The sequence below is a fragment of the Pagrus major genome, chromosome 5 (assembly GCF_040436345.1).
Source record: "Pagrus major chromosome 5, Pma_NU_1.0".
In the NCBI taxonomy this organism is placed as follows: domain Eukaryota; kingdom Metazoa; phylum Chordata; class Actinopteri; order Spariformes; family Sparidae; genus Pagrus; species Pagrus major.
The window spans coordinates 23,849,458-23,873,652 of record NC_133219.1 but is presented as its reverse complement, the minus strand read 5'-3'; the positions used below and the strand labels follow the sequence as shown (position 1 = coordinate 23,873,652).

The 24,195-nt window shown below is 42.4% G+C and overlaps 1 protein-coding gene across 2 annotated transcripts in view; it reads left to right on the top strand.

Annotated features, from left to right (window-relative positions):
* Positions 1-1,069: 1,069 nt before the first annotated feature.
* cltcl1 (clathrin, heavy chain-like 1) overlaps positions 1,070-24,195 on the top strand; it is a 30,192-nt gene continuing 7,066 nt past the window's right edge. For both annotated transcript variants that reach the window (XR_012178813.1, XM_073466948.1), the window contains exons 1-27: positions 1,070-1,277; positions 9,835-10,042; positions 12,701-12,969; positions 13,109-13,270; positions 14,158-14,271; positions 14,366-14,539; positions 14,627-14,824; positions 15,117-15,317; positions 15,416-15,568; positions 15,815-15,937; positions 16,382-16,519; positions 16,624-16,788; positions 16,894-17,074; positions 17,620-17,783; positions 17,873-17,998; positions 18,111-18,253; positions 20,039-20,273; positions 20,356-20,478; positions 20,565-20,710; positions 20,803-20,986; positions 21,076-21,268; positions 21,381-21,538; positions 21,656-21,820; positions 21,946-22,221; positions 22,911-23,060; positions 23,148-23,279; positions 23,579-23,689. Coding sequence is in view for 1 of the 2 variants with exons in the window: in XM_073466948.1 (XP_073323049.1) it covers positions 1,236-1,277; positions 9,835-10,042; positions 12,701-12,969; positions 13,109-13,270; positions 14,158-14,271; positions 14,366-14,539; positions 14,627-14,824; positions 15,117-15,317; positions 15,416-15,568; positions 15,815-15,937; positions 16,382-16,519; positions 16,624-16,788; positions 16,894-17,074; positions 17,620-17,783; positions 17,873-17,998; positions 18,111-18,253; positions 20,039-20,273; positions 20,356-20,478; positions 20,565-20,710; positions 20,803-20,986; positions 21,076-21,268; positions 21,381-21,538; positions 21,656-21,820; positions 21,946-22,221; positions 22,911-23,060; positions 23,148-23,279; positions 23,579-23,689 (4,434 nt within the window). In the remaining variant the exon portion in view is untranslated. The remainder of the gene's footprint in view (positions 1,278-9,834; positions 10,043-12,700; positions 12,970-13,108; positions 13,271-14,157; positions 14,272-14,365; positions 14,540-14,626; positions 14,825-15,116; positions 15,318-15,415; positions 15,569-15,814; positions 15,938-16,381; positions 16,520-16,623; positions 16,789-16,893; positions 17,075-17,619; positions 17,784-17,872; positions 17,999-18,110; positions 18,254-20,038; positions 20,274-20,355; positions 20,479-20,564; positions 20,711-20,802; positions 20,987-21,075; positions 21,269-21,380; positions 21,539-21,655; positions 21,821-21,945; positions 22,222-22,910; positions 23,061-23,147; positions 23,280-23,578; positions 23,690-24,195) is intronic.

Below are 24,195 nucleotides of genomic sequence, written 5' to 3'. Positions count from 1 at the left end.
GGGGACTTGTGACTAACAAACAAACAAACAAACAAACAAACAAACAAACAAACAAACAAACAAACAAACAAACAAACAAAAAAACATAAAATGGCTGCATATGTACAGCTTGTACAGCCCCGAGACAATTGATCTTTTTTACAGTGTTTTCAAAGCTAAACTCTTCACAGTAGCTACTAAGCTAAAAGTGTTAGCATGAGCTCAACCACGCGTTGAAGGTGTAACCCAATGAATGTCGTTTCAAATCAGTTTGGGATATTTTAAAACAAGTCCCCATCTACTTCAGTTGTTTAGGAGAATGCTGCAACACAGTTTTGCTGTGAAGCTCCAGAAATGTTTCGTGGACTAAGAAACTTCACCCGACTCTCCATCAGCATTGAGGAGAGTAGGTAAAGACTGAATGTTTTATTTTGGGGTGAACTTATCCTTTAAGGTTTAAATGCCTTTAAAGCAAAAATGTGTCCATAACAAATTTAGTGTGATGCATGACTGAAATAACGTTTTAAACTTATTCCACTGTGTATTCCTTCAGTTGTGCACAACCTGCTGCTCACCGGGGGTAATGAAAAGATGATGATGAGAAGAAGAAAAGGTGCAGCTCCTTGGAAAAACACTTTGATACGTCAGCATTTCTAGCTAAGCTATGCGTCATCCATACAACACACTATTTTTTTGGGATGGTGTGTGTATGTGTGTGTGTGTGTGTGTGATTTTGTAGAAATCATGCAAAGGTGGGGCGCTTGTCACGAGCCCTGATTTCGAAGTTGGTGGAAAGGAAGGGGGAAGGGGTTGCGGCGGAGGGGTACAAAGTGCACATCCGACCGCTTGACAGCTCTGAGAAAACTAAAATCCACGACACGGACTGCTCATGCGAAGTCATCACTTACAATAACTCGGCGCGGATTTTCTTAGGACAGCCCCGTATCCTTACATGGCCCGCGGAGGAACTGGTTCACGCACGCGGCTCAGTCAGTAGTAGTTGGAGTGGACTAGTTTTCTTCGCGGAGGTGCGGAGTTTTTGATTCAGGACTGGTGTAGGGGGGCTGCTGAATGGGAGCAGTCACTGGATTCGTGTGATACCAACGCCAGCCGCCCAGACTACCTACTACTGCCCATCGTATTTGACTTTTGGGGACGTTTAGGGCACAAACAGAACAAGAACACCTTTATTCCTCCTGCTGTCCCCTTCCCCTTTCCTTCTTCTCGGATTCTTCTGAAAGAGAAATCCTCCAGAAATGGCTCAGATACTGCCGATACGATTTCAGGAACATCTGCAGGTAAGCACACCGCAGAAAAAAAAGCCCTAAAATGATCTCCAGCTCCTTTCTTTTTGCGCAGCTCCTCGCCCATGTAGATCCGCACTCACACGGCACATGTCGCATTTAAATGGAATCTGAAATAGGGCTGCAGGGTGGTGCTCAATATAGCTACAGGCCTAGTTTTCTCCTGCCGGGCAGATGATGACTTGTAAAAAATTGACCAGTCAGATCGGATACAGCTCCAATGCGGACCGGTGCGTGTGTGTGTGGATACGCCGCAGTTTTTCCCTTCAAGTGGAAAAACGCTGCTGTCATTTTCAATCCGCGCCGATGCAAACTGCGGTGTTTTGACACTTTTTTTTTGTTGTTGTTGCAGACAACTGAGCTCAGCTGTTGGTGGTTACATTGTAACTGAGCCCTGAATGGCACTTGCACTCAAGCTTTGTGGCTACCATGTTGTTGTCATGTCCTGCAGCAACACACTCCAATAACAACACCAGCGCCGGTCAGTGCGTTGCTGACTTAAAAACACCATAATGTATTGATACTGTCATGCTGAGTGAGGTGTTATGTTAGAGTAGGTGTGTAGATGCATTTATGTTGCATTCACTCACTTACAGCAGTGGAATAAATTCAGAAAAAACTGCATCTCTTAGCTGTGATGCAGCACTTAAGGCCAGAAAACCACATTATCTGAGCAAGATCTTTATTGCAATAACCAAAATCCCACATGAAATCTAGTTTCATATGACAGCATCAGCATTATATTGATTTGGTGTGTCTCCCAGCTCGACTTGTGGTATTTTCGTGCCAGAGGAGCATCTGTGCAGCTTCAAAATGATCAACATCACAGAGGAGCAAAGGGCCTGTAGTGTTCGGTTGGCAGTCTCTTGGTGGAAGGAAAAAACAACCTAAAATGCCTCTTTAAGAAATGAAAACAAACAGCCAGCTATGTGGTCGTCTGTGAGGAACTGTTTCCACCATGGCCCCCTTTTTCCCCTCTGGTTTGGACTCTGATAATCATTGTCCCACAGCAGACCCGGTGCTTTGGTGTCTTGCAGCCAAAAGAGAAACTTTGTGACGCACCCCTCCACCTCCCCTCCTCTGTAGCCTGTTGTTATGGTAACAGCAGGCAGTGAAATGGCCTTTCACTAGAAAAAAAAAAAAAGCCCCCACCCCCCTCTGTCTCTCTGCTCCCTTCCTCTGGCCAGTAGCCCCACTTTCGCCGGCCAAAGATCCTTTATCCACCAAAAAACTGTGCTGGCTAAGAGAGCTCGCAGGCCACCAGGCTCCTCTCCTCAATGACACGACTGCTGCACGCTGATGGAGAGCAGTGAAGTACCTGGCAACGTCTGGGTTATTAGTTCAAACAGCACATACCTTTCCCCACATCTCCTAAGAAAATCTCGCCTTGAGACAGTGATAAGCAGCAGACTGCTCTACGTTCCACCACTACCGTGAAATCCCAGCTCTGCCCTAGTCGTATCCCTCTGTGAATCTAGGTGGCTCCAGCAGAGTGAAAAATGCTTGGAATTTGCAATCCCAGGACTTTGGGCCTCAAGTTGTTTAGCTTTTTTTTCGTGGCCTGGTATTTACAGCTCTGTGTTTGTAGTCTGGGCCGGGGTTCAGGAGCGTAACATCGACCTGGCTTCACAAAGAGGTACCAGCCTGTTGAGCCAGCGGTTTGAAAGAGATAAAGAGCAAACCAAATGCTCCAGATATCTTGGTTATTCCAATCAGAATTGACCTAAAAATGAAAATTCAGTCATTGTCTACTCACCCTTATGTTGATGGAAAGTCAGGTGAAGTTTCATAGTCCACGAAAGTATTCTGGAGCTTCACAGCAAAACATCATTGCAGCAAAAACAACAACAACAAAAAAAACCCCATAAAATTGCTCTATTTTGCAACCACTTCAGACCGGTCATGCGCTAACTCTTTTAGCTTAGCAGCTACATTGAAGATTTTGACTTAAAAATAACTTCTTTTCAAATCAATTTGGGATCTCAGGGCTTCCAGAGACTTTGATTACACCGGACCAGCTGTATGGACCATTTAATGTTCTGTTTTTTTAACGTTTTAAAACAAGTCGCCATCTACTTCAGATATTTAGGAGAATGCTGCACTGCTTTTTTACTGTGAAGCTCCAGAAATGTTTTGTTGACTACGAAACTTCACCCAACTTCCCATCAGCACATGAGTAGATGATGCTCAGCATTGTCATTTTTAGGTGAACTTGTCCTTTAACGCAGCTCTGGTGTTAAATGCAGACGTGGAGGCTGAAGCCTGGATCTCGGAGCTGTTGTTTAACCTGTGAGAGATTCAGTTCATTTTCTGCCTCCACACCAGTAGCTATTGCTCGCCTGCCTACCTTACACTGTCATTAACGCTGAGCTGTGTGGTAGCGTCTGCCTCCATCATTACTCTTTGTCCTCCTTGCTTGTTTGCTTTAGTATGATTTATGATCCAAGGTCCACACTGCGTATGAGGGTGTCAAAGTGTGTCATTAATTGACCAAATGGATCAGTGCCCTAGTTGGATGTGTGGAGCTGAATGTAGGCTACAGCACTATGGCCTCCAAACTGTGTTTTAACTTGTGTGGATTGTGTTGGTGGCAAGATGGAGGGAGACAATGACAGAGAATGGTTTGTCGAATTATGAAAGTGCTGAAGTGCGAGTCATTTGCAGCTTATGTGGCTCTGCTGCTCTCTGTCAGTGCAGCGGCCTACGTATTGTAGCAGCTCGTGTAAGTGCAAAAATGTCCTGCAGCCCCGAAGCGCCCGAACATGGTCCTGTCGAGTTGAGTTAGGAGAGTCCAACCTGCTGCTCTGCGGCTGTTTACAGCATCCTGGTGTGCTGCTGTTATCTGTACTGATGAAATGATGCCACCGCGTCAAACCAACGGATGTGATAGGCAGATGAGGTAAGCAGGCCCTATTTAAGTCCTGCAAATCACATCAGGAGAGGAAGCAGGATGACAGAACAGTCTACCAGAACACATCTGTGAGCAGTGGCTGGTCACCAAAACTTCATCATGAATGCATTGAAAGAGCAGTCATTCACACACATACACACAATATGCACATTGTGTCAGTGCTTTATGTTAAATGAGTCATAGACAGTTAAAGATGCAGTAACTGATTTCAGGCAGCAGCTAACGGTTACTGTCATTTACGATTAATTAAAGCAACATTATGTAACTTTTTTTTACCTTAAAATAACAGCTTCAAAATCATGTTGATGGTACAGTGTCTTGTAATAGGGTGAATGGTGACTCTGTTTGAGCCACTCCGCCCCCCTATCACTTGTTTCTGCACTATGTAGTATGAAGTTTGCAACACATAACATTGTTTTAACAAAATGAGTTGTGTCTGTAGTTGTACATGTTATGGCCCTTGGATTTGTATTTATTATTTTAGTGGTGTTGAACTCAGAAACTGAGGGGTGCCAAATCGCACAAAATGCCAATTTCTGCATAATGTGACGATGATTGATTGATTGTTTTGTATAAAATGTGAGATTTTTTTTTCCCAGGAGTTCACAATTTAAAGATATTGAGTTTACTGTCATACATAACAAAGAAAAGCATCAAATCCTTTAACTAAGAATTAGTGTTTTTCTGGCAATATTCCTTGGAAAATGACTGAAGTGATTCTTTGATTTTTAAAATAATTTTCTGTTGCTTGTTTTATCAATTAATCAACTAATTAGCTCAACATTGATTTTTTTTTTTGTGGCCCTTTGTGGGCAGTAAGATACAAACTCCTAAACACAACAGTGAAATATTATTACCGTTGCTAAATGGCAAACATTTATTTGGAGTTGTCTCATATTTTTAGCTCTGTTTTGGTCTTCACCGCCTCCTGAGGGAAACATCAAGCTCTTAAACGACATAATGCTTCACTATATGTTCACCAGCTCACACTAACTTTGTCCTCGGTTTATTCAGCTTGGCAGGCTGGCAAAAGACCAAAACAATGAGCTGAAAGACACTATGAAACACTGCTTTTGCTTATTCATTTGCTAAGGTTTTTACTATAAAACATGAATAAGAGCAGCCTTAAGATTTTTCTGATTACATATAGCAACACCTCCACGTCTTTTCGCTTCATTCCTCAGTTTTGATTGTTTGTGTTATCTCTTCCTGAACCCAAAACCCTCATCTGCTGATGCAACGTGTCAGTGTCTCAGCAATGCATCCACCCAGTCTATGACTCACCAAATACCGTCAACGCTGTATCATCAGTGAAGTTCAGCTGCCTTTGTTATCGTAATGCTGTTTTTGTGGTTATTTATCTCAGCTGTTTAGGCAAGAGGACTACTAGGAATCTGTGTATGTGAAAAATGTATTACTGGACATAGTTTATGGGTCACTGGAAACAGGAGGTTGTAGTTTAAGTGTGATTTTAGTCTGGAATGTTCTACTGAGACGGAGTGTGGGGGGTTTTCTTCCGGTGAGTCAGTTGCCCCACCCTGAACCTTATATAGCCAAAGGCCTGTGTTACTGGAACTGCACTGTACAGACCTAGCACTCATCCCTCCTTCTTCATTCCTCAGAAAAGGTACATTTATCACTCTGGCTTTTCTTCTTCACACTGGTTCTCTGCCAACACCCGCCCTCCCTTCGTTTTTAGCAGGATGCTGGACTGTGTCTCCAGCTCTTCCTTTCACTCCTGTCCTTATCTTCTCCCCCCACTATCTTTATTGTGGTCCCCCCCCACTCCTCCCAGAGATAGTTTTGGCAGTCTTGAGGAGATGCAGCATATGGCTCTAATCCTCCCTCAGGTCTTCTCTGTGGCAGTTTGTAAGAGGCCTTTATCTTGCACGTCCCCACAACTTCACAGACTCCAAGTGTACATTGAGTTGTGGCTGAGTGGTATGATTGAAATCATTATTACAATATTAATTAGGATATCTTCTTATATTAATATCTATTTCAGTATAGAGTATAGAAATGCTCCAGATATCTTGGTTATTCCAATCAGAATTGACCTAAAAATGAAAATTCAGTCATTGTCTACTCACCCTTATGTTGATGGAAAGTCAGGTGAAGTTTCATAGTCCACAAACCTATTCTGGAGCTTCACAGCAAAACATCATTGCAGCAAAGACAACAACAACAACAACAAAAAACTAAATGTATGTAATGTATATAATGTATTTAAAATCCTATATAAAACAGCCAAAATGGTGCAAAGCTGCAACAAATTATTATTTTCAGTATCAGTTAATCTAGAAGCTGTTTTCTTGAATAAACAGTTGGTCTATAGGAAGTCAGAAAGAAGTGCAAAATTCCCATCACAGTTTCTCAGAGAGGCAAAGTCTTGAATTGTTTATTTTGGCAGTCCAAAACATCCGAAACATTTTCTGTTTCAAGTGCAATAAAATCAAGAGAGAAGCAGCGACTCTTCACATTTATGGAACTCTTGTTTCTGCTCGTTTAGACTCATTCATGTGGACAGTAAAGATCATACCACTGCAGTATGATTTAGCTTAGAGCTAAAAAATGCATTTAATTAATACTTACCATAAGGCTGATGAGAATGCAGTTTACTGGTCATAAAACCAATACAATGAACTCCCTTTTTTCATTGTTGTTATTTATTACCCCTTTTGTGCCAGGGAAACAAAGAAGTCTTCATTCCGAAAAATAACTGAACCGTTTTAAAGTCATCTTTGTTAAAAAGTACAAATTTGATCATAGAAATGAATGAAAAACAATTTAGCTTTTATTCATAAGAAACATCGGCCACTGCTGTTGGTGAATGTAATCATAATTACTGAAAGGCCAATAGCAGACAGCAACGTGAATATCAGCCACAACTGATGTTCGACAGATAAATCAGTGCAGCATATGCAGGGCCGCCGACGGGGGGGGGGGGGGGCGGGGGGACACCAGGTCAGTTGTCCCGGGGCCTGGGTCATGAGAGGGCCCAAAAGGATCCTCTTAAAGGTACACAATGTAGTTTTGGGAAAAGTATTCAAATTCAGGAAGGTGATACTTACAACATTAATTAGGTAATAATACAAACTCAGTGCATTGGAGATTATCTTGTCCTTGGCATGAGCAAGCAATAGGCGGCCCTGATATATGGCTCCTTGGTTGAAAAGCTCCCTTATGCCGGGATCAGACTACACAGTATTTATGCTGTTAACGATGGTCACCAAGTCAGATTAAGCAATCACAGGTTCGGAAATATCAAAAAGGCAGGGGTATTGTTGCCACAGCTCAACGAGTTGGTCATCTACTGTTCCACCTGACCGCAGCATCCTTCTTCCTCTTCGCCATGTTTACATATAAGCGTCAGAGCACTCTGTCATCCTGTTGGTCAACATAGAGGAACACGTAGATTCATTTTTCTTAAGATACAAAAAATTCTGACATGCTAGACTTTTCTTCGGGTTGTCGTGGAGCGTCCCAGATGCAGCGTCACTGTTCTTCAGTTATTTTACACTACACTTCCGTTCGTCGTTCCCGACGTTCATAATCGGACTAAATCGTGTGAAAATTGGCCTGAATTCGTGTTGTCTGATCCCGGCATTAGAGGAACTGCAGAGTTTGGTGATAATTCTCTGTGGGTTTGTCACTGAAGACTCCTCACACATTAAAAACTGTGATTTGATCCACTGTCAGTATAAAAAAATATTGATTAGTTCAGCTTTAAATGATCTTCCGTGTGTAGTGTAATGGAAAATCTAAAAATGCTATTTCTGGGATGTAATTAATGAAAGAACTTTGCTTCTCTCATTGGATCCCCTCTTCCACCCCCGACTGATGAGCGCTACATCCTTCCTGTTTTGTAGATGACATGATTTAAATGGCTCAGCGGTCATGATTTGTTGTCCGGCTCTACCAGCCAACTGCGGGATAGTGCAGTCCTTGTGATGAGCATAAGGATTCCTTTCCGCTTGCCTCAGACTGCATAATGCAGTCAGTTCAGTCATCAGAGGGAGAGAGCGTGTTTTGGTCTGTCCTCTCAGTTCACAGTTAGTTTGACAATGTGCACAATCATTCCTCTGTTCAGCTGTTTAACCTTGGTGGAGTGTTTTTCATGGGATTTAGTTCTGATAAGATTTGACACAGCAGGAATTGACATCAGCTCTTTAGCGTTGGGACTTCTTCTCATTAGAAAAGTAAATATACTGAATAATGAATCTGATTAGCTGACGGTGGTTTATTAAAAAAAAATCTAATTTATTCTTAGTTTTGGTGGATCTCTATCGGGGATTTTGGTTAAGGCTGAATAATCTACTGATAATTAAACTTGTTCACAGCTGGTTGCTTACATAGAGAATTAACTGCAGTGTCAGGGTTCAATTACAGGCCCTGCTGAACTAAAGTAATGCTGTACTTCAGTGAAATCTCAACATGATGATGGTCACAATAATGGCAGTGAATGGGAAAAAAAAGAAATCTGTCATCTAAGATCAAAATTCTTCAGTAACTTCAGGAGACTATTAGCAGCTATAATAAGAGTGTAAAATAAAGCTCTGTTGAGTTAACACCCTGTTGTCCGCTGTGTGCCCACGCGTGTTCTCTGGCTCCTTGTGCCACCAGACCGCCTGTCTGGAAAACAACCTTTAAGAGTATCCCTGGAAAACTGGAGCAGACCTGCTGCTATTTTAATCGAAAAACACCATTTTGGTCCGCTACTTGCTGCTTTTTTTCCCCCCTGCAAGGCAAATGTCAGCTGGTGCTGAACATATTTTCCCACTGCATTTTTTTTGTTGCCGTGAAAGAGACATGACTCTTTCCGAGGTCTTCGACTCCGTGAAGTTGGAATACTGCCTTCTTGTTTTACTTGTAGTCCAAACGTAGGAAACTGTCTGCACATTATAAACGAGAAGTCTTCCATGCTTTTAATAATTTAACGTGTTTTGGTTTGACCGCCATCAAAACCTTAGCTCATAGGTCATCCTTTCCAGTGTTTTTACAGCTTTATGTTTATTGTAGCGCCCTTAAAATTACTATAATGTAGTTATAAGCAGATACTTGGATGTTTTTTAAAGAGTTTATCCAAGTTTTTGTCAACAACTATCACACCACCTTGGAAGCATCTATAACTAATGATAAATAGATTGTGATTTATTTACAATATATTAGATTAGAGTTAAAAACAACAACAACAAAACATCAAAGCTGCTACATGGATTCTCTTACTGTTGGACTAATCCAGGCTAGCTCCTCCCTCTTGCTTTCAAGCTTTATGCTAAACTAAGGTAACAGATGTGAGAGTGTTGTGTCTTCTCATCCCTAGAGTTTTATTCTTGTAAATCACCACCATAGTCTATCCTTGGTAAAGTGGAGTCGGATGGTCTCAGAGACTGTGTTTAGTCTCACTCTGGTGTCCAGCAGTGTTCCCTGGGACGCCGGTTGAGTTCGCCCTGTTGCCCGCGGTGACCTCTCCCCATTTGCTCAGCTAACTTACGGGCCACTTAACTCCACGACCACCTGAGCTACTTCCTACAGGCAGCTAGTACACTGTGTCCATTGTCATTATTAAATAAACCAGTTACTAATTTATAATTATTGACACATTAACAACATTATTTTTTGTTGTTTTTGTGTTTCCAGTTGCAGAACATGGGCGTGAACCCAGCCAACATTGGGTTCAGCTATCTGACCATGGAGTCAGACAAGTTCATCTGCATCAGAGAGAAGGTGGGTGAGCAGAACCAGGTGGTGATCGTGGACATGTCCGACCCCACCAACCCAATCAGGAGGCCGATCTCTGCCGACAGTGCCATCATGAACCCCGCCAGCAAAGTCATCGCCCTGAAAGGTAAGACTATGTAAATATGTTGAGACACAGGACAACACATTCAGGCATTGCCATATTCGTTGTGAGAGAAATAAACAGTTGCTGGCAGTGCTGGTATTATTAGTGGCTTTATACCAAGAGCTGAGGTTATTATGGCTGTTTAATTTCCCAGAGTGAAGTCTGCATGGCATTGATACTATTTATTTGTTATTAGTTTGAACAGATTTAGCCATCTACTAGCATTGCTGTGGGAATGCCTCTGGTCATACAATGACTAATGCTCCATCAATGCTGTAAATATGTAGAGTGCACTCACTTCTATTGCCTGAATGTACTAAATTGGTTGTGCTGATTGATTTTATGCCACTGAATCTTGCCCTTAGAGCACAAACACAAGCGCTGATCAGGATGATTTGCCTGTAATGCTTCTCTCTCTCCCTCTGAGGATAATATGACCCTGTTTGCCCTTTCCCTCTGGTCTGTCTGTGTCTTCTCATTCTTACCTGATTGACACTTTGCTTTTTTCTCCCTTGCTTTCTGTCATTTCTCAGACGGTGAGTTGCTTTCCGTCTGTCTACCCGTCTGGCACTCTGTTGTGATGACACAGTAGCCATGTCTCTCTCATAAAAGCTTTCCACAAACCCCTCCCAAGTACGCAGCGCTATTTTGATCCCCGATCAATCAAAAGACAGACAGCTGTTTAGAAATGACTTCTATTGCCTCAGTATCACGCCCCCTACTCTCACCTAACCTGCTGCCACTCACTGTACTTTTATGAGAACTATACGTGTGTTAGCATGACTTGTTTGTGTGCTGGTAGAGTGTATGTGTGGTATGCATCATCACATATTACACACTAAAAGGAGTCGGGGCAGCGTTTGTGTCTTTGCACGCCTGTGTGAGCGTGTGCCAGCAGCCATCAACATTCAGATCCTTACTGCGTATAAGGGAGGCCATTGATGTATCATTATAACTATAACAGCTTCAATATTCACATGAATCATGCATTACCTCACCTGTTTGTTTACTTTGTGACTTTACCGGTGAATGGATGTTGTTACCGGGTCTATTCTAAAGCTCATAAAGGTTATTCGGGCTCAAACCCGAAGAATCTAGAAGTTTGGAAGGTTCACCCCAAAATGTAAAAAGCATATTTTGTCCTCGTACTGCGGGGCTAGTTATTTATGTAGACCTTTTTGGTGTGAGTTGCCAAGTTTTGGAGATAATAGATCGTGTCTTCTCTTGAATGCAATGGAAGTACTTTGCACTCAACTTGTGGTGCACAAAGCGCCACAAAACTTTGGTTATCTGGTAGCTCAAGATAATCCACCGACCTTGTTGTGAGCAGTTTCATGTAGGGACTGTTTTCTTTCCGAATCCCCGAGCACGAGCCTCTCGTCCTTGAGGAGATGTACGTTTCCTTCTGTGATAAGGTGTAGTTCGGTAGAGAAAAGGCACACATCTCTACGGTCGATATCTCCAAAACTTGATAGCTTGCAGCAAAATGTTCTAGACAGATAAATGGCAATACACGTAAGAGGATAAATATGGCTTTCTTTTGTTTGTTTTTTTAATCTTTGGGTGAATTGTCCCTGTAAAGCCGCTGTCTGCTCTCTTTAGGCAGAGTACAGTTGCACCCAGTAAGTGTTAGCCAGGTTACTGTGTACAGGGTGGTGCTTCCTTGGCCTATAAAACACTCTTAACCAGAATGACAAAAAACAGACTTTCTCTGTCCTCTAGCTGTGCACATAGTTTTTATTTTCCCAGGTTTTAAGATATTTGTGTCTTTCCACTAATTCTCTACTGAAGTGCAGGTAATAAGAGCATTTTGTTTGTGGTGCTCACAGCGATGAACTGCAATAGTTACATTTAAAATTCAGCACCACCACCTCTATAGAGAATCGATGTCTCTGCTAGTCTAAATAATCCACAGAACATGCTGCCAAAAGCTTCCTTCTCTGAATAAGTGCTCCCAATAAAGAGCAATCCTGTTAGTTCAAAAGTGCGTCCATTGGAACCTGTTCATATAGAGGTTTGTAAATCATTCATAGTAACAGCTACATTGTTTCTTACATTTAAATTGTTCTTTTTCGTTGCTGTAAGCTCCACAAACAAAATTTTTCTCAACTGTATTGTGTTGAGGAATCTCAGAAAGAGATATCTTGTAACCTGCACAAATAAAACCAAACATCTCCAGTATGTTTGGCTAGATAACAAGATGTAGGTGAGTAAATGTTGTTTTTTTATAATTTGGGTGAACTGAATGGGCTGTAGATACAAGACTACATTTCAGAAAATCAGCTCTCCACTCTTTATGTTTGGAACAATACTTCCACACTGTGTGCAGTTGTGAGCTGTCCTCTTAAATCAGGTTTTATGGGTGGCCAGTGAGACTGTAGTCTGGGACAAGAGGCACCAACAAGAGTTACAGTATGTGTTCTTCTTTTCTTTTAATACGCAAACAGAACAGAGATTAGAAGAAAATGTAATACAGTCTGTAAGCGGTCGTAGTTATTAAATGCCGTACAGGCAGTAAATACATGATATTTCGTAACAAGATATCATGTATTTATTATAATCGAGGTAATAAATTATCATGAAGTTTACTTTCACGATCTCCACTTTTAAATTCTTTGCTAGCTCTCTCGACCTGTCTCACTTGTTCCCTCTGTTCCCTAGCTGCCAAGACACTGCAGATCTTCAACATTGAGATGAAGAGTAAGGTGAAGGCTCACACGATGACAGAGGAGGTCATGTTCTGGAAGTGGATATCGGTAAACACTGTTGCGCTGGTGACGGATTCGGCTGTCTACCACTGGAGCATGGAGGGGGATTCCCAACCGACCAAAGTGTTCGACCGGCACGCCAGTCTGGCGGGATGTCAGATCATCAACTACAGAACTGATGAACAACAGAAGTGGCTGCTGCTGATCGGGATTTCTGCACAGGTAGGAAACACTCAAGAACATGTGTACTCGTGCCTCATACAGCTGACGTGCACATGATTGAAATCTCTGAAAGGAATTAGCAAAAGTCCACACTGAGATCATTTTCTCTAATCGTGTTTAACAACTCTTTGTCCTGCAGCAAAACCGCGTGGTTGGGGCGATGCAGCTGTATTCTGTCGACAGGAAAGTGTCCCAGCCCATCGAGGGCCACGCTGCTGCCTTCGGGGAGTTCAAAGTGGAGGGAAATGCCAAACCCTCCACCCTCTTCTGCTTTGCTGTACGCTCGCAGGCTGGAGGAAAGGTGAGGGCCCCCAGATAGTACTCAAGGATTCACTTATGATGTTATCAGTGTATTTAGTCTCTGAAGAAAGAATGGCACAGAAAGTCAGCCTTTATGCTTGTTGACATCAAGAAAGGCAGAAAACTGACTGAAAAGTCAGGTCATATGAGGTGCTGTATCCAAAGTCAGGGTATCACCTCAAGTAGATGGTGGTCGACACACCCCTACTTTTGAGAAGCAGCTGGAGTGCCGATGTAGGAAGCTAGACAGTGTAGTGCTGTGGATGGGGGAAGCAGCAAAATGTATTTTAGCCACCTAAAAAAAAGGCCCACCAAAAAAAAAAAAAAAAAAAATCAAAAGCAGTTATGTGTAAGTTAAATGTATGTTTACCTCTTGAAAGTCTACTTTACCTTTCTGCCAGACAGCCATTTGTAATGGAAAAGCCACCAGACTGTTTTTAAAAACAGTCATTTTACTTTACTTTTAACTAACACAATAACACAAACAAATAAAGCAATCAAGGCAGTGGTTGACAGGCAAATCTAATCTTCTGCAAGGTAAAATGACTGTTTTTGTCTGGCTGATATGAAGAGATATAGATGGATATAGCTGCTTTAGTTTCTGAGGGAAAAACCTGTCTATGGCAAGGTAAAGTGGTGAAAATGTACTGAATATAGTGGACTACTGCTTTGCTTTCTGCAGCGGTACTATGACTGCTTCTCTAAAACTGTGTCAACTGCCATCTACTGTTGGTAATAGACTGTCTATGAAAAGGTACCTCATACAACCCCACTTCAAAAAGCCCAGACTATTCCTTTTAAGTGCAGGGACTCCCTTCTGTTGTTCTTCATGTCCATATTTACTTCACTGTGGTCATTTCTGTGAACGTGTGGGCTTTCATCTTCCAGTTGCACATCATTGAAGTCGGTCAGCCAGCTGCAGGAAACCAGCCATTTGCTAAGAAAGCAGTTGATGTGTTTTTCCCTCCAGAGGCCCAGACAGATTTTCCTGTAGCTATGCAGGTAAGAAAAGACCCCTGCTACTCATTAGTTTTAAGTAAACTTAAGTCGACTGCTGAATGCTTAAATTCTCTCTCCCTCTGGTCCTTCTCCTCAGATCGGTAACAAGCACGGTGTCATATATTTGATCACAAAGTACGGTTACATTCACCTGTACGACCTGGAGTCTGGAGTGTGTATCTACATGAACCGAATCAGTGCAGAGACCATCTTTGTGACGGCTCCTCATGAAGCCACCTCGGGAATCATTGGGGTCAACAAGAAGGGACAGGTGAGAAACTAGCAGTAAACGGGAAGTACGTCACTTCAAGTAATGACCTCATCTACTGAATATGTTCATCTACTCTTTTGTTTCTAGGTCTTGTCAGTGTGCGTCGAAGAGGAAAACATTGTCAACTACGCCACCAACGTCCTGCAGAACCCTGATCTTGCCTTGAGGATGGCTGTGAGGTCAAACCTTGCTGGGGCGGAGGAGGTGTTTGCCAGGAAGTTCAACACCCTGTTCGCCCAGGGAAGTTATTCGGAGGCTGCAAAGGTTGCTGCATCAGCTCCCAAGGTAAACCTGAATGTAGTGTTTGCACATCCTGATACGCCGCAGGTGCATTGGCAAAATATCAAAAAACAGTGAATACAGAGTATTCTTCTACTGATGATTTAAAAAACTATACCAGCTGCGCCCACTGTGATTCAGTGTCTCAATGATGTCATAAAGATATTTGTCAAAGGAGTTGTATATTATCATGCTGCAGTAAATATGAAATTCTAGTTCAAAAGACTTAATCCAAATACTCTTTCACTTTTTCTGCTCCCATAATTCCTCCATTCATCCCGATCTTTCCTCCCCTCAGGGCATCCTCCGGACGGCAGAGACCATCCGTAAGTTTCAGAGTGTCCCGGCCCAGCCAGGTCAGGCCTCTCCACTGTTGCAGTACTTTGGTATTCTGCTGGACCAGGGCCAGCTCAACAAGTTTGAGTCTCTGGAGCTGTGCAGGCCCGTCCTGCAGCAGGGCCGCAAGCAACTGCTGGAGAAATGGCTGAAGGAGGACAAGGTAGGGCTGGTGTTTAAAACTGATGTTTAACCTGTCATATCATCTAAGCAACGATCATTGACTCACAACTGGTACCTGTGATTGTGTATGTGATGTAGCTGGAGTGCTCAGAGGAGCTGGGAGACCTGGTGAAGGCCTCTGATCCCACCCTCGCTCTTAGTGTGTACCTCAGAGCTAACGTCCCCAACAAGGTCATCCAGTGCTTCGCTGAGACTGGCCAATTTCAAAAGATAGTGCTGTATGCTAAAAAGGTAAACTTATCCTTTTTTATTCCCCTGTTTAAAGTTGGTGAATGTGACTAAATGTAATGTGAATAAGACTTTAAAACATTACCCATCCGTGAACATTTTGGATGGAAACATATTGTGTTAGAAAGTTTATTGTAAATTTGAGAGTTTGCTTAATGAGTAGAGAATATTAAACTATGTGTCTATTACTGTATTTATGTGAATTCACTATTACTAAGTTGAGAATTGCATTTATATGTATTTTTGCAGGTGGGCTACACCCCTGACTGGGTGTTCTTGCTGAGAAATGTGATGCGTGTCAACCCAGACCAGGGCCTGCAGTTTGCCCAGATGCTGGTCCAAGACGAGGAGCCGCTGGCCAACATCAACCAGGTGACACTCCCACACAAACATGACCACCTCACTCACTCAAAATCTGCACGTTTACCCTCACACATGCATGCAAACACACAAAGTGCCCAGTGTGGGAGCCTCCAATCTTTGTTATTCCAGATGTGGCAGCAATGTCAGGAATTCACTGAGTCAGTGACCCCCTCCTCCTTTTCTAAGCCACATCACCACTCTGCGCAGAACAAATCTCAAACAGAGATTTTGATGACTTGATGCTTCTAACGCGCGCCCTGTGTACTCCACAGATGTTGTTAATATGAATAGTACAAACATCTGGCTACTGGGCTTGTGATTATTAATAGCGTGTGACTCTAATCTCACCACGCACGCTAACTCAAATCAGGATTCAATGCTGGTAGGAATACAAAAACTAACATTTTTTCCTTACTTTTGTTCTTTGTTTTTATTTCTCCTGCCCTTTGGTAGATCGTAGATGTGTTCATGGAGGGCAACCTGATCCAGCAGTGCACCTCCTTCCTGTTGGATGCTCTAAAGAACAACCGACCCGCCGAAGGACACTTACAGACACGTCTGCTTGAGATGAATCTTATACACGCCCCCCAGGTGAACATCCAGACTGCAGTGCCTGTCCTGATTACAGAAAGCAGCTTCACCTGTGATAACACTGAACATGATTTGTGTGTTCATGTGTGAATGAACTTTTTCAGGTAGCAGATGCCATCCTGGGGAACCAGATGTTCACCCATTATGACCGTGCCCACGTAGCTCAGCTGTGTGAAAAGGCAGGTCTGCTGCAGAGAGCTCTCGAACACTACACCGATCTGTATGATATCAAACGAGCCGTGGTGCACACGCATCTGCTCAACCCTGAGGTATGCCTGTGGATGCTTTGTCACACCTGTGAAAATCGTTCTCTGAGGAGCCCTGCTGTCTCACTTCCTCGCTTCTTTTTGTTCTTATTCTTATTCTCCTTTTAGTGGCTGGTGAACTTCTTTGGCTCTTTGTCAGTAGAAGACTCATTGGAGTGTTTAAGGGCCATGCTGTCGGCCAACATTAGGCAGAACCTGCAGCTGTGTGTCCAGGTAGCGTCTAAGTATCATGAGCAGCTGGGGACTCAGTCGTTAGTGGAGCTCTTTGAGTCCTTCAAGAGTTATGAGGGTAGGTGTCACACATGAGTGCATACTTGGTGCATGTTGGATTAAAGCAAGATGACGTGTTAAATAGGGGTGGAGGGAAAAAAATCAGTACTTGGATACATTGAGATTTTCTCTGGAAAGATTATGTTTCAATGCAGAAAAATCAATAATCAGAAATTTCCCAATTCTCAACATTATGATCACCTTTACTAATTTTGTAAGACCGGGCTGTTCCCTGAACCTCTTCCTGCAGCAATTGGCCAGTGAAATGTAACATAACATAACAATCTGCATCATGTTTACGTTCTAAGATAGGCTACTTTGTTAGACTTGGGCAAAGCCTGTTTCTTAAAAGTTAAAAATCCATAGTTTGGAGCTGAATGTCTGGGAGACACCATGACAGATGTGTTATACAGACGCCATCTTGGCTCCCTCTCCTAGATTTGCAGAGGATGGCTGAGTGAGAGCAAAGTTAAAGGCTGTCCAAAAATGGTAAAATTGCTCATTTAAGTGAACAAAGACTGAGCTGACCTTTGTGTTGTTTCTCCCCTGCCGTCTCTATCCAAGGCTTGTTTTACTTCCTTGGGTCGATTGTGAATTTCAGCCAGGAGCCCGATGTTCACTTTAAGTACATCCAGGCTGCCTGTAAAACGGGCCAGATCAAAGAAGTGGAGAGAATCTGTCGAGAGAGCAACTGCTATGACTCGGAGAGGGTGAAAAACTTCCTCAAGGTAAAAAGATCCTGAGTGTTAATGATTTTATCATTCAGCAGCAATTTTGTGATTATCCATTTAATCATGTTTTTTTTTTCCGTCTGTAGGAGGCCAAGCTAACAGACCAGCTTCCTCTTATCATTGTGTGTGATCGCTTTGACTTCGTCCATGATCTGGTGCTCTATCTCTACCGCAACAATCTACAGAAGTACATTGAAATCTACGTACAGAAAGTAAGATCAAGACAACGGCTGAGACTTAATACCTGGTTATTATTACTTAATCTGCGTCTTTTTTAGCTCCATGTTGACGTCTTCATTTAGAATTTGTCGCACTTGTTTTCAGGTGAACCCTAGTCGTTTACCAGTGGTGATAGGTGGCCTGTTGGATGTGGACTGTGCTGAGGACGTCATTAAGAACCTGATCATGGTGGTCAGAGGGCAGTTTTCCACTGATGAGCTGGTGGAGGAGGTGGAGAAGAGGAACAGGTAAACGATCAATGCTTTCCACTATTACTCATCATTCTTGTTGTTGCTTCTCTATGAGACTGTTCACATTTAATATAAACACGCGTCCTGAGTAATCCAATCAAAAGTGGACAGGTGTGAACACCCCCAGGACACATTGAGGACGTGTTTGAGATCTGCTCGCTCACCACATTCAGAGTTGGTATGGGATGCATGCGACTACATTCTTTTAGCAGTGCGTACGCACATGTATCCTGGGCCACATTGAAGGCTACTCAACTGATGTCAAAACAAGAAGAAGAGGAAGGAGCCACAAGAGGCAGACTGGATTACACACTGCCTGATTTACATGTGATTCACTGTAATGCAAAGTAGCGTTTGGGCTCTCTTAACCTGCCAATGTTAGCAACACGCTGTCCGTTTAAACTAACCATTATACTGGTAACCGCAATATCCCCAGACTCCCTTACAAATTGTGTGATTTTAAGAGTCAATGAGGGAGGAGAAACCTAACGAGAACTTTGAAAAACTTTGTTACAACATATTTAAAATCATTATTGCCTTCTTGTAAATTCAGCTTTAAATTCAGTACATTAAGTTGTTTTTTCTTTGTAATAAACCATCAGTGCCAACATCTAGCAGCTGTTTGAACATACTGTTTAGCATTTACACAAAATTTATGAATGACATTTTATTGATGGTAAACCAGTGGAGAATCCCCAGACTTCCTTATTTTATTTTATAAACTTAGTAAAACGCTGTCTATAGCAAATTCAAACTATTTGGGCCTTCATGTTAATTCGGCAAACGCTATACGTGAAGATATTTCTTCCTTTGTGTAAAAAACGTCATATTCATTTTTTCCATTGATGTTTGTGTTTATTTGCATGTAGAGCAGGGAAGTGAGATCCCATCAGAAGTGGACACGGGTGAACTGACGGGTGTAAAGCGGCGTACTTGGTGATCAGATCACACAGGACGCATGTTGATACCAAATGTGAACATCCTCTATGTCACCTTGGATGCAACACCTGATTAATACTTGTGTGTCGGAAGGATTGGCACCAACTGCAAAAATAGAATCCGTCTCTCTGATGTAGTGATTACAAGAGACTACGGTTACACAAGAGATGTTTGTGGTCTGCTTGAAACACTTTACACCTTATATTGTCTTGTAATGACAGAATAGGCCAGTTTATAAGTAAGACCGGTGATCTTCAAGTCACAGCAGTCAAGAAGTACACCTATTTGGAATAATAATCTTCTCTTTCTGGATAATGCTTGAGAGGATCAACAGAAATAAAGTTAGAGGCACCTTGTTTGCAGAAATTTAAATATTTATAATGCCATCTGATGTCCATAAATCAACAAACAAACAGAACTGGCTGAAAAATGGTCATAAATAAATATGAGGAATATGCAGGCTCCTGTGTTTGTCTTTTACTCTGTGTTTGCTTGCCAGTTTTTTTGCACTACAGAAGCCGAAATAAATGTATTTTAGTTGATTCTCTCTGGGCTTTTCAGAAGAGCTGCTTTCCAACTGATTTTGTTTATATGTGGATAGCTCCATATTGCAGACTGATTGTTCCTCATCCATTGAAGCTATTTCCAGTGCAAATCTCCATTCTGTATTGAAAAATGTGAATGTGACTAAGTAAACATGACTACGTTGATGCTGCTGAATGCACAACACTGCCATCTAGTTTTGTTATTGTGCATCACACTACAACTACAACCATGCATGCAAGTTAAAGGTTTCTTCTAAATGTTATTTGCTGAAGTTTGCTATTTCCATTAACCTCACAGGTTGAAACTTCTGTTGCCATGGCTGGAGTCTCGTATCCATGAAGGATGTGAGGAGCCAGCTACCCACAATGCATTGGCCAAGATCTACATTGACAGCAACAACACACCCGAGCGCTTCCTGAAGGAGAACCCGTTCTATGACAGCGCTGTGGTCGGAAAATACTGCGAGAAGAGAGACCCCCACCTGGCCTGTGTGGCTTATGAGAGAGGACAGTGCGACCTGGAGCTCATCAAAGTGCGTAGATCACATTTAGTTGATCACTGAAATGATTTTAAAATAAATAAATCTTTAACCGCTTTATATCTTTTATTTTCAGGTGTGCAATGAGAACTCATTATTCAAGAGTGAGGCTCGATATCTGGTACGACGGAAAGATCCAGAGCTTTGGGCGAACGTGTTAGAAGAAAACAATCCCTTCAGAAGACAACTCATCGACCAGGTAAGGTGTCCTGCGACTCCTGTCCTCTTCACTCCTGTGGATGAGTGCTGTACTTCTATGTTTATTTTTGTTTTGCCTCCTCTCAGGTGGTGCAGACAGCTCTGTCAGAGACCCAGGACCCAGAGGAAGTGTCAGTCACAGTCAAGGCCTTCATGACTGCAGACCTGCCCAATGAGCTGATTGAGCTGCTGGAGAAGATCGTGCTTGATAACTCCGTCTTCAGTGAGCACAGGTACAGCAGCCTTACAGCAGTCATAATAATTTTGCCACAATACATTTTGTCGTCTTTTTAAATAATCTCTCTGTGTCCGGTTACTTTCCCAGAAACCTCCAGAACCTTCTGATTTTGACGGCCATCAAGGCAGACCGCACACGTGTGATGGAGTACATTAACAGGCTAGACAACTATGATGCTCCGGACATCGCTAATATTGCCATCAGCAACGAGCTCTTTGAAGAAGCTTTTGCCATTTTCAAGAAGTTTGACGTCAACACCTCTGCCATACAGGTGACACACTGTATTACTGTTTAAAGGTGCAATATGTAAGAGTTTTAGATTGTGGTGTTTTGTCTCAATGTCTCTCCTCATTTCTCCAGGTACTGATAGAGCACATAGGGAACTTGGATCGTGCCTATGAGTTTGCAGAGCGCTGTAATGAACCTGCCGTGTGGAGCCAGTTAGGCAGAGCTCAGCTGCAAAGAGACCTGGTCAAGGAGGCCATTGACTCGTATATTAAAGCCGTTGACCCGTCAGCGTACATGGAGGTGGTCAACGCCGCCAGCAAGAACAGTAAGCCTCCGCTCCGCAGCAGAACTCTGCTTCACACCAGCAGCTCACACTGATCGTCTTTCTTGTGCCATTGATCTGAGTTCATCTTTAAGGTGTTGTTTGTGTTTCGCAGATAACTGGGAAGACTTGGTTAAATTCCTCCAGATGGCTCGAAAGAAAGCGAGAGAGTCGTACGTGGAGACGGAGCTGATCTTTGCTTTAGCTAAAACGAACCGTCTGGCTGAGCTGGAAGAGTTTGTCAGTGGGCCCAACAATGCTCACATACAGCAGGTCAGAACACCACCACAGCTGTGGTGTTGAGAGGATTTTGTAGCTGAAGGTGCATGTTGTTCTGTAATATAATGTTGAACACTCACTGCATATCTATCTCTGCCTCTGCCTCTCCAGGTGGGCGATAGATGTTATGAAGAGGGGATGTATGAAGCAGCCAAGCTCTTGTACAACAACGTGTCCAACTTTGCTCGCCTTGCGTCGACACTTGTCCACCTTGGAGAGTACCAGGCAGCCGTGGACAGTGCCAGGAAAGCCAACAGCACACGGACATGGAAGGAGGTAACTGGCACACGAACAGATTTCATACATTATTCTCACCATTTAGAAAAAGGAAAGATAGATCAATTATTCTATTGACATTTAACAAAACGTACTTGGTAACTCTCATCTCTACCCGTCCTCAGGTGTGTTTTGCATGTGTGGATGGTGAGGAGTTTCGTCTGGCACAAATCTGTGGCCTTCACATAGTGATCCACGCCGACGAGCTGGAGGACCTGATCAGCTACTATCAGGACCGCGGGTACTTTGAGGAGCTCATCGCTCTGCTGGAGGCTGCGCTGGGACTGGAGCGCGCTCACATGGGCATGTTCACCGAGCTCGCCATCCTCTACTCCAAGTTCAAACCTCAGAAGATGAGGGAGCACCTGGAGCTCTTCTGGTCCAGAGTCAACATCCCAAAGGTAGAGCATACGTGTGTGTGTGTTTGAAGACAATTATATCTTTTGTAATAAATCAAAGAGTTCATCATACATGAGGAGGCTGCTTGTGTGGCGTGAAATCCTTTGATTTATCACTCTGCAAAGATTTCTGCTTCTCACCAGCAAACTGGAAAGAAAGTAATATTGTGCACAGATGACTCCTTGAGTTGTTTTTGTGTTTGTTTTTTTTGTCTCTGAAACTGTGCTGACTTATTGCATCATGAAAAAGACTTCTTTAATTATTAATAAAATTAGATATAAAATCCTTGAATGAAAATTATTACTGTCTTGAATAAATGTTTAAAAATGTGATTATTTTAGATGTAGTGCCTCTATTGGTCAATATTCCTCACATATTTGCACTTTAACCTGTTGATTGATCACATGTTGGATACCACTGTAGGATTGTTAGAATATGAATCATTCGTTGTCTATTTTATCTTTTGAGTTTGCTTTCATTTGTCACGTCATTGGCTGTTGATTAGTGAGATCTAATAAGGTGTTTTCTGTTTCTAGAAAGCATTTTAAGAAAAGGGGCATGAAAAAATTCATTGTTTACCCCAAACACACCTTATTTGAGGCTGTGATTTTTACCAAACAAGACTTTGAGTGAAAGAGTGCTTCAATTTGAATCCTGAATGACTTTGTTCTGTGCTTTCTGTGTTCACCAGGTCCTTCGTGCAGCAGAGCAGTCTCATTTATGGGCAGAGCTGGTTTTCCTCTACGATAAATATGAGGAGTTCGACAACGCCGTCCTCACGATGATGTCTCATCCGACAGACGCCTGGAAAGAAGGGCTGTTCAAAGACATTATAGCTAAGGTAATTGGTAGCATTTATAACTGACCTGTTTATTATAAAACATCTATACTTTTTGTGATCTGAATATGTATCACGTTTTCTCCTCAGGTTGCTAATGTGGAGCTGTACTATAAATCTCTTTCCTTCTACCTGGATTACAAACCCCTCTTACTGAATGACCTGCTGACCATTCTGTCTCCGCGGCTCGACCACAGCCGAGCGGTCTCCTATTTCAGCAAGGTAACCACGAGGTCAACCTCGGTGAATTGAAGCCCTCTGTACACTGCAATAACTCTAAATCTTTGAAATTTGTCTAATTTCTGGTCAAAATATCTCATTACACTTGATATACGATATTATTACCTAGACACAATATTTCAAGTGAGATATTGTTTATCACAAAAAAAGAAACATCTAGTATTCATTGTTTTTTTACTTGTTTTTGAAGTGGCATCTGTCTAGCATATTCTCTTTACGTTTAGTACGCACTTACAAACTTAGTTGACATGATATGACCTGGGCTGTTTTTGCTTGACCAGGTGAATCAGCTGAAGTTGGTCAAACCCTACCTGAGGTCGGTCCAGAGTCACAACAACAAGTCCGTCAACGAAGCGCTCAACAACCTGCTGACAGAGGAGGAAGACTACCAGGTCTGTTTGATGTTGATCATTGAAAGTAGACAAAATAATGTGATGAAAATTGACTTACACTTTCTCAGTAACTGGTTTGTTTCAGTTTTATTCAACACTCAACATATTGTAAAGGTTTTCGAGGCTGTTCTCTTCACATATGTAATATTATGGTAGCACTTCGTTTTACAGGTCCAGAAACTGGGTAAAAAATTCAGTGGTAATTATCAAGCAGCATATTTGAAATTCCTAATAATAATTACCTCAGAATGTATTGAAAATGATCAGAATATTGTTTGGGAAATTAAAATGGCACAATCAGCAGAAGTTAAGCAGAAACCAGCTCCTGGAAATGTATAAAACCACCTACTTAACTTAACTTTAACCTGTTAAATGAAGCATGACCAATATCTTTTGAAGTCACTAGGTGGCACTGTAGAGGCCGAGTAACAAGAAACAAACTGGTGTCTGTATCACTCGTCTTTCTTTTTGTTCTGTGACGTAACATTTTGTCATTCTGTGTGCTA